Source organism: Camarhynchus parvulus, chromosome 2 (genome assembly GCF_901933205.1).
Source record: "Camarhynchus parvulus chromosome 2, STF_HiC, whole genome shotgun sequence".
In the NCBI taxonomy this organism is placed as follows: Eukaryota; Metazoa; Chordata; class Aves; order Passeriformes; family Thraupidae; genus Camarhynchus; species Camarhynchus parvulus.
The window spans coordinates 17,014,079-17,029,211 of record NC_044572.1 but is presented as its reverse complement, the minus strand read 5'-3'; the positions used below and the strand labels follow the sequence as shown (position 1 = coordinate 17,029,211).

The window sequence follows — 15,133 nt, the reverse complement described above, 5'->3', positions numbered from 1 at the left end:
TTTACTATCACATCCTTTCACTTATGCTTGCACCTTTCCAGAAGCAGCATGAAAGGACATTTGTGGTTCAGCACTGATAGCAGTTTTGTCACAGTACCAGAGACCTTGATAAGTCCTAATTTAAGGCACGAAAAGCAGAAAGTCTGTTTTTGTTTCCAGCTCTTTTGTTCACTTGGATGAGTGGAAACAATAATCTTGATCATCCAAAAGAGGCCTTCCATGGACATTGAAGATGCAGTTAGAAGCAGGTCACTGGCTGCATTGTGCAGTTCTAGCATGGATCTTCACTTGATTAACTGAGCAAGCCACTGGGAGCTGAATCTGTGAAGAATTATCTACCTGTAGAACCCTGCAGTTTCAGAAACAGGCTGAGTGCCATAGGGAATCTGCTTGTGGCTACTTGCGAGCCCCAGCCATGTCAGCCTGCCTCGCATCCTCCTCAGGGTGAATTAACCTGTCTGAGGCTGTGTTTGCAGGAGTGAAGGAAATCTTCTTCTCCCACTGAGGTTCTGATATTGGATTCATGTGCAAAGACAATTTTTTTTTCAGTGAAAAAAATATCCCATAGGACATTGAATTCCTTTCCTAAATTCACTTTTTAGTAATGCAGCCTTAAGCATTGACATTCATCTTAGTGCACAGAGGAACTTCTGTATAAGCACATTCAGTGTTTTATTAGCAGAAAGCCATGGACAGAAAAAAATCTTGAGTTAAAACTGAGACCTAAGCAAAGCTTTATTTCTTTGAAATTTGCTTTTAACTGACTGACAAGCTTTAAAAGTTACTACTGTCAGTACTCCCTGTCTTAAAATCACAATTTCAGGCTGCACAGCAAAATTAGTAAGAAAGGACTGCCTGAGGGGAACAATAATTATGTTGTATGAGACAGATCAAGCCAGATTTCAAACACACTGGAAAAGGGCAGAAAAATGTCAGCAGCTATACATATTGTACAACATGATGGTAGAAGTTAAGCTATCCATTTCTTTGCATTTCAACTGTGTCCCTAAGCTTAAAATGAAAATGAGTACTTAATCCTATGTAAGCTGTGTGCCAGTTATCCTCAGCATAATTTTTTTAAGTGAGCTTATCCAGCTTGTCTTGCTGTCACTGGAATCACTATTTATTAACTGCTAGATTAACTATTGAAAGTGTTGAAAACAAGCTCAAGTATTCTAGAGCAATTAGAGATTTTATCTGAGTAAATGATGCCTGACATGGTACCAGCAAAGTATTGAATAATATGGATAAAATGCTGTGCAATTATAAAAAGTTCATAGTTATAAAATACCAATCAGATTTTCAAAACTGCTTCTTATAAAACTGCTACAAAAGTTTTCAACCTGCTATTTAGAAAATTACTGTATGCCTCAAAATACACAGTGTCACAGTCTGCTAAGTCTGCTTTACAGGTACACCTAGAATTTTCTGAGTAAAAAACACTCAGATCATCAGGTATAATGATAAACATTCACCATTCAGATGAAAATTTGCAGTTAAAATCTAAGTCCAACCTGCAATGAAAGCATTATTTTACTAACTCCAAATATTATTTGAAATTTATGTATTTGTATAGGCACTTAATTTACTGAATATATCACTTCACTGTCCAGAGTAATAACAGCCTTTTTCATGACAGAGTCCCTTTTCACAGAATCATGGAATTAACTAGGTTGGAAAAGACCTTTGAGATCATCAAGTCCAACCTATAACCTAACACCACCCTACCAACTAAACCATGGCAGAACCTCCTAAATAATTTGAAATGTAAATTTGTTTAAGCAAAGTCCATATTAAGATGCTTTGGTGAGTTCCTAACTGATATTTTGAAGGATAAAGTGCTTTGTCAAATTGGAGATGTGAGGCCTCACTCTTCTCCCAGTGAAACTTTTTCTGATGACATTGGTGGGAGATGATATAGACCTATTATTTGGAATACCTTTGTTTCCATGATGCAAGAAACATCAATACAGATTTTTTTCTACTTTTGTTTTTCTAGGTATTAAATTTTTAGACATGTTTGCACCTGCAGACACAGTGAAGGGCAGATATAAATAACATCTGAATTCTTTCTGTGTAAGAGGGTATGCACAACACTGTTTTTTATTTCCTTACTTCCTGTCAATCTTGTCCTGTCAACAAGTATAGAAGAGAGGTTAGGCTATGGTTTGTCTTGTCCTCTTTGACTTTTGAAAGACTTTGCTAAGTACAGAATGGGAATAATTGCTGAGAACAGCACTCCTAGAAGTAGTGGGCACGTGGCAGACAGCAGGAAACAGCACGCACGCATATCCCATTGGCACAAACTGCAAAAACAAATTACCTGGCTATTAAGTATTGCAATTTTTTTAATATACCTTTCAGGAACTTGGAAGTGTGTACAGTGTCCTGGCTGCCATTTTAAATGTGGGTAACATTGAATTTTCTGCAGTAGTATCTGAACATATGATTGACAAGAGCAACATTTCCAATCCAGTAGCCCTTGAGAACTGTGAGTGTTTTTTTCTTGATTTAACATTGTTTTTCTTTAGTGTTTTCATAGCAAATTTATTTTATTGTAAGAGGTATCAATGAAAACTGTATTCACTTGGAAATTTTGCAAGAATAATTAAAAACTGAAGGTAGATTAATTCTAAGCCCACCTGAATTCAAATGCAAAAAAGAAAAAAATTTCCATGTTATGCATCTTATTTGACTAATCAGTTCACTGGCATACAGGAAACATGACTAATACTGCAGATGCCTGAAAAAAATCTTTGGAATTTTTCCAAGGTTATTTGAACATTTGATGGAGAACCTCATTAACACATTGAATAGTTTTTTCCCAGTTTCTTTCTCAGCTGCTCATTACTTTTTCCCCACATGTGCCTGTGGAAATATGGCTCACTAATTCTTTGGAAGGGATTCCTTACATTATAAGCTGCTAGGAGGTAGAGGAGGCAAAGAGGTGAAGGTTCTACAGAAATTTGCTACACTTTCTTAGTAATTACACCTGGGAGATAAGGAAGTCTTCACACTATCTCCTTGCATGTTTCATTGCCATAGAAAAATATTGTGGAACAGGGAAAGAAGCACCCCTTTTTTGGAGCAAAAGGAGAACAGCAGTGTCTTGTATGAGTGGGTTATAACTGGGAGGGGTATTCACACCTCACAACTTGGGTACTTCTTACATAGTCACCTTCCAAATCTGTCTCTGAGCTATGCCTGTGACATTCCTTCCCAGGTGCATCCCTGCTGTGTATTCAGGCAGATGAACTGCAAGAGGCCCTCACCTCTCACTGTGTAGTGACTCGAGGAGAAACAATTATTCGTCCCAACACTGTGGAAAAAGCCACTGATGTCAGAGATGCCATGGCCAAAGCGCTGTATGGACGCCTCTTCAGCTGGATAGTCAATCGCATCAACACACTACTCAAACCTGACAAACATTTAAGGTAAAAGGAGATTTTGTAGAATAAAGAGATATTCTTTCTGTGGTAATGATGTTGTCTTACACTAGATCATTTAGTGTAGTTAAGTTCTTTTCCTCTGCTACTTTTTTGTTTATGACCTCACCATGTCGAAAATGGTTTGTCCTATTCATAGTATATAGTGAAAATACAGTAGATATGGTAGGAAAAGCATTTGATGTTTTCCTGTTGATCTTTACTCATTTAACCTTTTTTTTTCCTTTTGTATTTTTAACCCTTTTAACTTTTAACCCTTTTTCTTTTGTATTTTTTTTTCAGAGTAAACTTTTGATATTCATCATGTTGATTCCATAGGTCAAATTCTGCTCTTATTTGCACTGGTGCTGTTGCTTTTGTCACTGTTGTTGTAAGCATGGTTTCATATATGTGTGGGAATAGTTTTTAAACACATTTACTGCAGGTGTTGTTCACTTTACACTTACAAGGTGACATTTTAAACACCATATCAATAGCAAATAGCTTTGTTTCCTGGATTTTTTCTTGTTAAACATCAGAGGAGAGCCAAGGTTGCAATCCTAAAATTTGTCTAAACTTTTAAGTATTTGGTTATAGCAGAGCAACAATAAACAGAACTTTAATCAGTAAGTGACAGGATAAAATCCATGATAGATGGGGCAGCACGTCTAGCCTGTGTGCCTCTCTCAGTTGTCTGTTACAGAGCCCTTTTCAAACTGAATACTTACTTACTATGCTGGTGAGGAGGGAGAAAATTCAACCTGAAATGCTGACTATAAAAAAACCCAAACAATTTTTGCTTGATTTTGTGGTAGTAAAATAATTTGCATTTTCTGTTTTTATGTAATTAGGTCTGAAAAAGGAATGGGGCAGATAAATTTTAGCAGTCTATTCATCAAAAATGTAATTTTGAGACAGATTAAATAGTCACCAAATTCAGATCTCTCCACAATGAAACACTTCCTTTCTTGAGATGGACTTCACAAAGAGGTTTAAGTGCTATTCATGTGTTTTGAGGGTGATTCTTAATTTCTGATTTCCTAAATCTTTATTAAAAAAATGGTTACAGATAGCCCCTCAAAGAGGTTTTATAGAAAGAAAGTGATTTATATTTTACTTGCCTAGAAAGGTCACTAATGTCAGCCTCAGTTTGTTAGAAAATTATATCATCTTAATTTTTTGCTTCAGCAAATAAGTATTAGAGCTTTTATGCAGTTGCAGAAGTGGTTGCATATCTGCATATCTTGAGTATGCCCTGCTTAAAGTATCAAGACAAAGTTTTTCCAGTGCTTCTCTGGAATTTAATTGGTAATTTAAATTCATACTACATCCCAGTGCATAAAGTAGCTATTTAACTGCATAAAAGGTCTAGCTAGTCATTCTTTCTACTTTAATGTTAAACTAAGCAATTTTAATTGTTATGAGTAAGTAATATGAACAAATTATACTTAATGACAACAGTCTTTAATTTCAGGATGCTGCTGAGTAAAGCTTGTGCTATTCCAAGAGAAACAAAAAGAACTGCATGTTCTTTCTGTACTGTAGTCAGCTTTTTAGAATAATTACTTACAAATATTAGTGTAAAGATAAAATTGTAAATCCCCTATTCATTTATCAGTTGACTTGGTTGTTGTGTATCTGGTCTGCATTGCAGTAATCTTTGAATTGATCTGCATTTATGTATTTCAAGCTAACACTTATTGTCATTTTCACAGAGATCTGGTTCAGCAAAACTTATCCTGTCTAACTGGTGTACAGATTTGGCCCATGATTTCCTTTTGTGAAATAGTAGTGAAGGTAGTTAAAGAAAAATAAAGATACAACAATGAAAAGTATATTTCATCTTTGCAGTGAAAATGATGATGGCTTGAATATTGGAATTCTCGACATCTTTGGCTTTGAGAATTTCAAAAAGAATTCTTTTGAACAACTATGTATCAACATTGCCAATGAACAAATTCAGTTCTACTTCAATCAACATGTCTTTGCCTGGGAACAGGTATGTGTTGGTTATTTTGATTAAGCTTTAGTATTACTTAACATAAAAAACATAAAGCTTTCAGTATTACTGAATGTATAAAACCTTGTCTCAAGAAACTGCATTGTTCCTTCTCCATGATAGCTTGTAAATAGCAGATCATAAAAAATGTTTTTTAAGTATGTTTTCCATGAAGCAGTGCTTGCTATTTGCAAGTAAAATGCCAACATAAAATGCATTAAACTTGAAATTTACAGTAACTAAGCAACATAACATTGTGCACTGTGATAATGCAATGTTGTTTTCTTGAGGAATAATGAGTGTTTTAATGTCTAGTAAAAAAGTAAATGAGCGGTAACAAAATTTTGAAAGTGCAGGGTTCATAATAGTTTACTAATAAGCTTAATGAACACTGAAATTCCATTATTAAAACCTGCAAATCTCACAATTATTTCTTTCTTCTTGAGAAACTAGACCATGTCAGCTAAATAATGATAGATTTAATCTAAATAATTTACTTTAAAGCAGAGAAAAGGAATAGCATTGTAAATATAAAAGTTTATGAATTTGAAGAGGAGAGGGGAAAAAAACCTCAAAAAATCATCTCAACTTTGTAAATAATTTAAGGAGAATTAAATTAACCACCTTTAAATCATTATTCAATATTGTTCTTTGAAGAAATAACATTTTCAGGGGAAAAAAAGATCTTGCTGAAAATTTAAATATTTCAGAATTCTCTATGGCAGAACAATCAGAATTCAAATCATAGGTAAAATTATACTTTTGTTGTTTTACTGAAATTATTTGGTTTATGATACATGTATTAATATTCTCCTGAATTGTAATTTTAATTATTAGTAGAAAAGAATATTTTGTCAGTGTTCATCACTGTTTCTTTTAAGGCTGAGACAGATACAGGTTTGGAATGTGTCCATGTATGCAGGTGTGTACATGCATGTACATGCATGTGTCAGTCTAGAGGTGTAGATATTTATGTGTAATATGACATTTGATTTTTTTTTTGGCTCAACATGTTTTATCCTCTTCCCAATTATTTCAGGAAATGTTGTCTTGCAGTCCTGTATCTTGTAGTTGTTTTTATAGAGTTATGTGCAAGATTACTGACACAGGTGTTTCCTTGGTTTTAATATCATCTAAAAGCCAGAGAAAGTTTAACTAGATCTACTGTAATTACTTAGGCATCTTCTTTCCAAAGTACACAAGTTCACAAAATAAAGACACTTGGCTACTTCTGTTTCTACCAGTTGGGAGATGGAAATAGTAGAGACTGCAGCATCAATATTTATTCCTGTCAGACCCAGACACTGACCAGGTCCCATGGACTTGCATATGTCCACTTTGCTTAAATGTTCGCTAACTTGATCCTCCCATGCTAAGTTTAAGTCTTCCTTGCTCCAGACTTTTCCCCTGGTCTCAGAGACCTGGGATTATCAGTCAAGACCAATGCAGAGAAGGCATTGAATACCTGTTCAGCAGCAGGACTACGTTCTCCCTAGTTGCCTTTTGTTTCTGAGAGACCAGACTTGGCGTTCTTAGCCCTATTTCTGCACCCAAATAATGTTTTAATCCTCCTTCTCTTTTTTAATTAGAGTCAAGTTTAGTGTAACCTGCCTTTACTTGTTTCTAGGTATCCTATTACAGAACTTTTTGGCCAGATCTATATTATTTACAGGTTTGTGGTGTCACCATGCAATAGGAACAGTTTACTCCCTTGCATGTGCTTTGCTGCACCATGGTCAGGGTGGTTATTCTGCCACTGAGCAGATGGGGGGAAAATTACCTTCTTATTTTGACAATATATAGTTTGCCCATTTCTCCCTATAGGAAGTTAGTACAACTACAGAATCTATAGAAGGGAAAGGTAATCTCTATATACAGAGTCTCTATAAGTACATCAATTTTAGCCATTTCCATTCATTCTCTCACAGATTTCATGGACTCACAGATACATAGAATGCACCATGGCATGGGTGGGTGGGTGTGTCTGTGTTCAAATGGTCTGGCCAAGAAAATTTCTGAGTGACATATAGAATAATGGACACCAGCTGACAAGTCTTCATCATGTCTCTTAGGTTCTTCTTGCTGAAATAGCTTTTGGACATATCTTTTACAGCCTTTAGCAGTCATTCTTTGCCTCAAACCCTTATTTACTTCATCATCCATAACCTTTAGGCAAGGTCATTATCTGGCTTTACTTGGTTGGAACATATACATTTTTATGCCTACAGTCCATTTCCTTGGTGGGCTTATAAGAAAATTGTGTGTGATGTGCTATAACCTCACAGTCATGCTCCTGCTGTCAGGTTTAGAGGGTGTTCCTCTCACTAACTCTCTGTCCTGTGTTTTTATGTAAGTGTAGGCCTTCTGTTCTTGATGTAAGGAGCTCTTTCCTCAGTTTTATTGTTATGAACAAATGTTCTTCATTCAAATCACAGGCTATAATACAGCTATTCTTTTAAGACTATTTTTTCTGGTGCTTATATGCACATTTCTATTCATATTTCATATATACCAGTCCTAATATTTCTATTACAAGTGTCCACATCCAGCCTTTAATACCAACCAGGTGACTGTCTACGTTAATGTACATCAAATAACTACATAAGATTATGTGAAACTTCATTATAGTGTCTTGTAGCAGTCTCCAAAGATATTACTGCAGGAGTGCAGAAGGAGCTATACAGATTAAGTTCATGCAAGTGTGGGTGTAAATCTGCCCCTTTCAGACATGGGAAATGAGAAATGTGGTATTCTGCATTACAACCCAATGGCACAGAAGGATTTGTGGTGTGATTCATAGTCATTATAAGACATCACTTTTTGCTTATTCATTACATGGTTGTCCCAGTTTTACATCACAAAAACAGCTTTGAGAAAGCAGGTGGCTCCAGAATCTTTCCTGTTCACTGTAAGGACAGACACTGCTGTGTTGACGCTAGTAACGTACTTCAATTGTAAACTAAAATAAAATATGTTACTGATGTAAAACAAACACTAGGATAACCTCTGCCCTTTGCTGATATATCTGCCTGACTTTACAAATTATTTTATGTGCAACGGTTTGTGTCTTAGACTCTAAAATACAGAAGTTATGTTTACAAGAAGGCTGATGCCAGAAGTCACCAAGATCTTTGTTGACTTTCCCTTAGCCCTGACTGTTGTGCTGCTGGAGCTGTCCTGTCACTGGGAGCCAGGCTAGTGTCTCACCACTGCCCCATGCAGTGCCAGACAAACATTTCAGACTGCCCTGTGCTACCTCAGAAATCTGTAACACAACACTGCGTTGAACCCTGTAGATATACCCAAGGAAGACTGAAGAATTTAAATTCTTTTATACTTCCCTCAAGAGACATAAAATGTACAGATACATTGTTTTTTCATTCCTCACCCTGTTTTGCTCTGTTCAATATCATATCACATGCAATTTCATGAAATTTGACCTATCTAGGGGGAAGCTGAGGCCTAATCAGTTGATTACAGTTTAGTTTGTCATTAACTCGTGTTCACCGGGTAAGTAGTGATTATATCATCAGAGAAGGTGAATCATATTTTGGCAACTTGGCCAATGAAGCCAAGTAGTAAATACACTTATAAGGCTGAATTGTACTTTTAGTGTTGCAGGTGAAATTGTTTTATCATTGTCAGTGGTCTCTTTTCTGTATCTGAATCTGAAAAGTGTTCCCAGTTTTGCTTTCCTTGGAAGTGTGGCCCACAAAAAAAAAAAAAAAAGGCCACAGTAGTGACAGGGCTAGAAGAAAGGAACAGTGGTACTATCACAGCCTGAGACTCGGGGTATCAGCTAGAGTGGAGTGTCTGCAGGCCAACATGGACAACTCAACTCAAAATTAAGAGAATTTATTCTTTATTATTGACTTAATGTTTGCATTTAAGGATAAAGGCTTTTAGGCCTGAATGCAATCTCCTTTCACTAATTTAACAGAAAGACTTAAGTGGGTATATAGTTTAAGATAAAGATAGTGTAGATTCCCACTAGTCAGTGGAGACAAATAGATATATCCCTATCTCTGCTGACTGGGGAGAGAATGTGGCCTCTCAACTTAGTCACTGCTTTTTGTTTTGCCAGCACAAGGGGTTTTTTTGGTCAATATAGAGCAAAGCAGAATTTTTGGACCTTCAGTCCTGTCCTTCAAGGTGTTCCCCTTACATATTAGATTCTGTTATAAGTTGTTTTCTGTCAGCTCCATAATCTGCAGGTCACAATGTCCAGCAAAACAGCCTTCCTGTTCCTTTCTCATTTGTCATTCCCCCATAAGAAGTAAAAGGTGTAATGGCAGATAGCTAAAACATTTTGGAAAGTAGCAAGTTTTCTGTCAGTTGGAAGGATGATACATTTTGCATTAAATGTATATAATGTTTATTTTACATTCTCATGACAACTTAATCTTCTAGTTTCAGCTGGAAAAGGTTCCTTGTGAATAAGTCTGGTGTCCCCATTTAAACCAAAGTGTCATCATAAAATGGTCTCGGTAAATGGCATTACTTTATTAAACATGAAGACCATTTCCTAATGCATTTTGTAATTCTTTTATTACCAATCAAACCAGGTTATAACTATAACACATATATATAACATAAAACTAATGCTACAGTTTTGATCATAGGAAAGATACCATGTAATACTAAGATGAGATGGGAGCCCAATTAATAGTGTAACTGACTTATTCCTTTTGACATCCCATCCACAGGAATACTTTCTAATAGATTATGCTTTAGAATTTCAAGAAGTAGCTATTTTGTGGAGCTTTCTTGTCACAAAACATCACAGGGGATTACAAAATCCTGTAGCTGATTCATCTTATTAATTCAAATAAGACCTGTTTCATTACAGTTTTATCATGTCCATCATTAAAGCTTTTATACTTGCTGCTTGTATCCTAATGATGTGGTTGAAACCAGCACTGCATCAGAAAATGTAGTACAGTATCATTTCTGAGTCATCTGTCACACTGGTGCCTGGCTTGGTCATCAGCTGTCCTTCAGGAGCCCGTGGGAAGTGATGGAGTGAACTCCTTTATATCCTGCTGGGGAGATGGCAAAATCACCAAAGCTGTCAGGGCTGACACTCGTCCAGTTGTGAGACACAAAGGACACAAACTCAGTGCTCACACACACTGCAGGCTTGGAATGTGGCCTATGTGCTGCCTGGGCAGGGAGGGGAGCAGGTGTTGCTGTTAGAGCATGGTAGTACAGCTTCTAAGAGTTCCTTCCTTTTTGAAGGAGAACAATTTTATCAGCTCTCTAAACCAACCTCTCTCACAAGCATTTGAGGTTGGAAAAAGTTTATGATTAGACAGGTTGTTTGAGGATGTCTGAGTGTCACAGAAACGCTCTCCTCTGATAGACCATCCTGAGCAGTCTCTTCCCCTTGCCCCTTTGATAGGGGTACTCCAGATAATCCTGAGCAGTAACAGCTGGTTCCATGAACATCTGTGTGTCAGTGTAGCTGTAGCCTTCAGTTAAACTTCCCTTACTCCCATGTTATCTCTGGAAGATAACACAGACTCATTCCCTTTCTGCCACCAGCTTCTACAGGTATGTAATTAACTTCTCACCTATATCTGTGATACATTTATTACTCTCCTGTCTTGTCCTGCTACTCAGGTCATTGATTAAATTAAAAAGCAAAACTCCACCTGTCCACTGCTTCAGGGGAAACACGAATGAGGTTAATGTTATTTGTCTCAAATGAGGAGTCCTCATGGGGCTGTAGGTGAGATTCTTACTGATTACACCCTTATGTGGCATATAAACTGAATTATAACCTATCCTTAGAGTGAAGTGTCCTGGGAAATTACATCAATCTGGATCTGGAAGGGTTTAGATATATATTTCATGTCCTCTTCCAAATGGATCAGCAGATTTTTATTTGTGTTTGTATTTTTAGACCTGTCTTATTGATTTTATGCCTTTGTTGTTTCTCTGAGATTAAGAGGTATGAAACAGGTGCTTTTCTGTTGTATATGAAAGTGAACTTCTTTTTTAAATGCTCAATTTGTTGCCTTCTTCACTCATTCAGACTCAAGTGAATGACACATAAGGAGAGGTCTTCCAAGGTTAGAGGTCTTTGCACTCATTAGTATTAGCCATCATTCATTTCTGTGGCATTCTTCTCACAATGAATTCAGGATGGCAAAACTGTGATGTTAACACCATACATGAATGCAACACTTATAAAGTCTGTCCTTTGGCAGAGAGATGATTTTAAAGTCAATCAAAAGCTCTGTGTTTCACACTACAGCCTGCACAGGACTGAAGGCATCCCTGGCACAAACAGGAAGCATTGTGTGGTAGAAAACTGCTACTGCTTTACCTAATTCAAGCAAAAATAATGGGGGGTGGTAGTCCCTAGAGCAACCTTCTCTTGGTAAATCTGCAGCTGTCCTCTGCCTTGCTAAAGGATTAATGAAGGGCATTCTTGCATTCTCCAGCTATAATCCAAATTATAGTAAAGATAAAACCATTGCAACATGCTGTGGATACATTTGGGTTTTGTTTTTTTCTTAGTCTGGGAGGAATCCAGATATTTGCAGTCTTCAGGAAAAAAACAGCCAGGCCAAACCAAACAAAAAAGCGAACAAAGAAGTCCACCCCACCACCTTTTCTGTTGTTTTTAAATCTTGGTGAATACCTTTCCCTAGTTCCTTGAAAGGAATGAAAACGTGTTAGAAGAAAATCTGAGGCAATTTATTTAATTCTTAGGAAGTATGTACACAATTCTTTAATTTTTAGAAAGTATGTGCACCTTTCTTCTCCACTTAAGAATTTTTCCAGGTGTTTCAGGAGGGTGATCAAACAAGTAAAGCCACTGGAACCTGTAGTCATTTCTGTAAATCTTAGCCATCACTTGGATCTGAGCAATGAGTAGCAATGAGTTGGGGATGTAAATATAGCTCTAAATGGTTAAGAAATTTTCTACATTTCAGACCAGGGAAATAAATAGACCCTGAGGTCTCTATTTGAAAACAATATACTTTATCTTATTCAACTCTATTTCTTTAATTCTTGCTATTCCTGTAAAGTACCAAATATGCCATAGAAGTACTGAATTTACATATTCAAAACCAAAATCCCAGCTGACATTTGTTTCTGCCAAACCTTGATGGCTTTAGCCCTGAGGCACACCCTCTCAATGCAGTTTTAATTTGCTACAATTGACAGTTTGTGAATTATTTTCTGAAGTGGTTCAGTGTACACAGACAAAGCATGCCTTCTCTCTCTTGCTGCAGAATGAATACCTTTACGAAGGTGTTGATGCAAGAGTTATAGAATACGAGGACAACAGGCCCCTCCTAGACATGTTCCTGCAGAAACCAATGGGTTTATTGTCTCTGCTGGATGAGGAAAGTCGATTCCCACAAGCAACAGATCAGACACTTGTAGGTAAGTATATGGTTCATTTCACAGCTTTGCAGCTTGTCTTCTGTTCAGTCTCTGTTTGGCACATACAGTTCAGACTACATGCTAGTTATGCTTTTAGTGAGCCCCCATTTCAGTGTCAGTGTGTTTGAGGAAGACATGCATGCTGGGATGGTTGTGTCCTTGAGGTTCATAGAGAAACATCAAGAGTACAAATGAACCTAAGCTGCTGATCCAGGTTTAAAGTTCTCCTACCTTCAGGAATTTTTTGCTGCAGAGCTTGAAGAGTAAAGATCAAACTGAGTTAAAACTCTAGGTTCATAGACCAAGAGCACTGTTTGCAAAGTTCAGTCATGCTCAGCTCTGAGATTTTTGATAAGCAATATTTGAGCAGGAAGTTTAATACTTTTGAAGAGTAATGACTGCAAACATGCTTCAGTGACTTCCAGCAAATTATGCTTTCTGAGTGTTTTCTATTCACAAATTCAAATTAAAACACCTAAAGTCGTTGTAATTCAGATCCTGAATATTTCAGTGCTGTTGAGTAGCTGCAATTACCATTGACTTCATTATTTCAGTGGTATTTCTGTGCAGATAAATCCTGGTTTTACTCATTTTGAATGTGCAACATGTCAAATTAGAGTTTTAGCCAACACGCAATCAGAAAACCTAATAACATCCAGTAACAATGCCCATGTTAAAGCAATTATATGAGCTTGTTGTTCTTTTATCCTCATGCTTTTTAGTCTACAGTACAGAAGCACTCAATCAGTGAATATTTCTTCACAACTCCTCAAGGAATCCTTAGGAAAGATTTCTGCATTGTTTCATATGTGTAGATAAAAATCTTGGAAAGGCAAGCCCTGGAAGTGTTCAAAACATATGTGGATGTGGCACCTGGGGACATGGCTTAGTGGTGAACAGAGTGGTGCTGGATTAAGGGACTCAATGATCTTAGGCATCTTTTCCTTCCTTAATGATTCTATGATTCCATGATTTTCTGAGGTCACACATTAAAAAATTGTAACAAAGTAAGTAACTTGTCCAAGAGCTCCCATATTCTCTATCCAGTGTCTTGTTATAAGACCATTATGGTATCTCTGTCCTTGAAAGCATCAGTGTCTGTTTTGTGCCTCTGCATTGGCTGAGAAGTCAGGAAACCTCCTTGGAGGGAAACAGCTTCAGAAGAGAATGATTGTACAGCAACTCCAGTAAGATAAGCTATGTGTTTCCTTTCAGAAAAATTTGAAGATAATTTGAAATCAAAATATTTTTGGAGACCCAAAAGAGTAGATCTGACCTTCGGAATTTATCATTATGCAGGAAAGGTAAGACACCTGATGATGTTAGTTGGGGATTGTGGAATGGTAGGGCTGGAAGGAAGTAGAAGAGATCATCTGGGTTGGTTCTCAACAGTTGTTTCTTCAGTCCAGACACGGGAATGTTGGCAGTGCCTTACATATCAAAAGTAAATTGAAAATTTCTTATCGCTCAATTAAAAAAAAAAAAAAAAAAGCAATAGCAGAAGTGTATTTCTCTTAAATGTCACCAGGTAAATTAATTGACTGTGTTATAGAAGACCCAAAACATAACTGGTATGTAATGCAACTCAGTGCTCTTCCCCTTAGTTCCTCGAAGTTCTGCACCATGCTTGTTCCCACTGTTTCTAGCAAGGACCCAGCTCCATTCTTTCTACTACCTCCTACACACCATCAAACCTTTCTTAGTTCTGTTCTTTGTCATCAGCCAGACAGAGAGTGCAGGCCCTGCTTCCTGCTTCATTCAGTGAGCAGCATCCTTCCTTCCTTCCTTCCTTCCTTCCTTCCTTCCTTCCTTCCTTCCTTCCTTCCTTCCTTCCTTCCTTCCTTCCTTCCTTCCTTCCTTCCTTCCTTCCTTCCTTCCTTCCTTCCTTCCTTCCTTCCTTCCTTCCTTCCTTCCTTCCTTTCCTTTCCTTCCTTTCCTTCCTTTCCTTCCTTTCCTTCCTTTCCTTCCTTCCTTTCCTTCCTTCCTTTCCTTCCTTCCTTCCTTCCTTCCTTCCTTCCTTCCTGGAGCAGCTGGCCTGGGAGGAGACAAATACTGCTGGAAAATATCTTACCCCTACAAGAGCTACAAGGAGCCTCTTGTAACTCCTCTGAACCTCATCTCCAGCTGAGTTGCATTTCACCAGCACAGCATAACTCACTGCAAGGAGTGGAAAGCCAGGTCTCCCTCTACCTGTTACCAGCCACTGAAGATGGGGAATTATACCACTGCCCCATCAGTGTTCAAAAAACTCCATTAGGAAGTTTCTTCTGCTGTCTAACTTATGTCTCCATTGCTGCCATATAAATTC

General features: G+C 37.3%; 1 protein-coding gene across 1 annotated transcript in view; it reads left to right on the top strand.

The window, feature by feature from the left end:
* Nucleotides 1-15,133, top strand: part of MYO3A (myosin IIIA) — a 112,033-nt gene that overhangs the window by 65,983 nt on the left and 30,917 nt on the right. Inside the window, exons 17-21 of the mRNA XM_030970758.1 lie at nucleotides 2,365-2,491; nucleotides 3,224-3,434; nucleotides 5,277-5,424; nucleotides 12,672-12,825; nucleotides 14,041-14,129. Coding sequence (XP_030826618.1) covers nucleotides 2,365-2,491; nucleotides 3,224-3,434; nucleotides 5,277-5,424; nucleotides 12,672-12,825; nucleotides 14,041-14,129 — 729 coding nt within the window. The remainder of the gene's footprint in view (nucleotides 1-2,364; nucleotides 2,492-3,223; nucleotides 3,435-5,276; nucleotides 5,425-12,671; nucleotides 12,826-14,040; nucleotides 14,130-15,133) is intronic.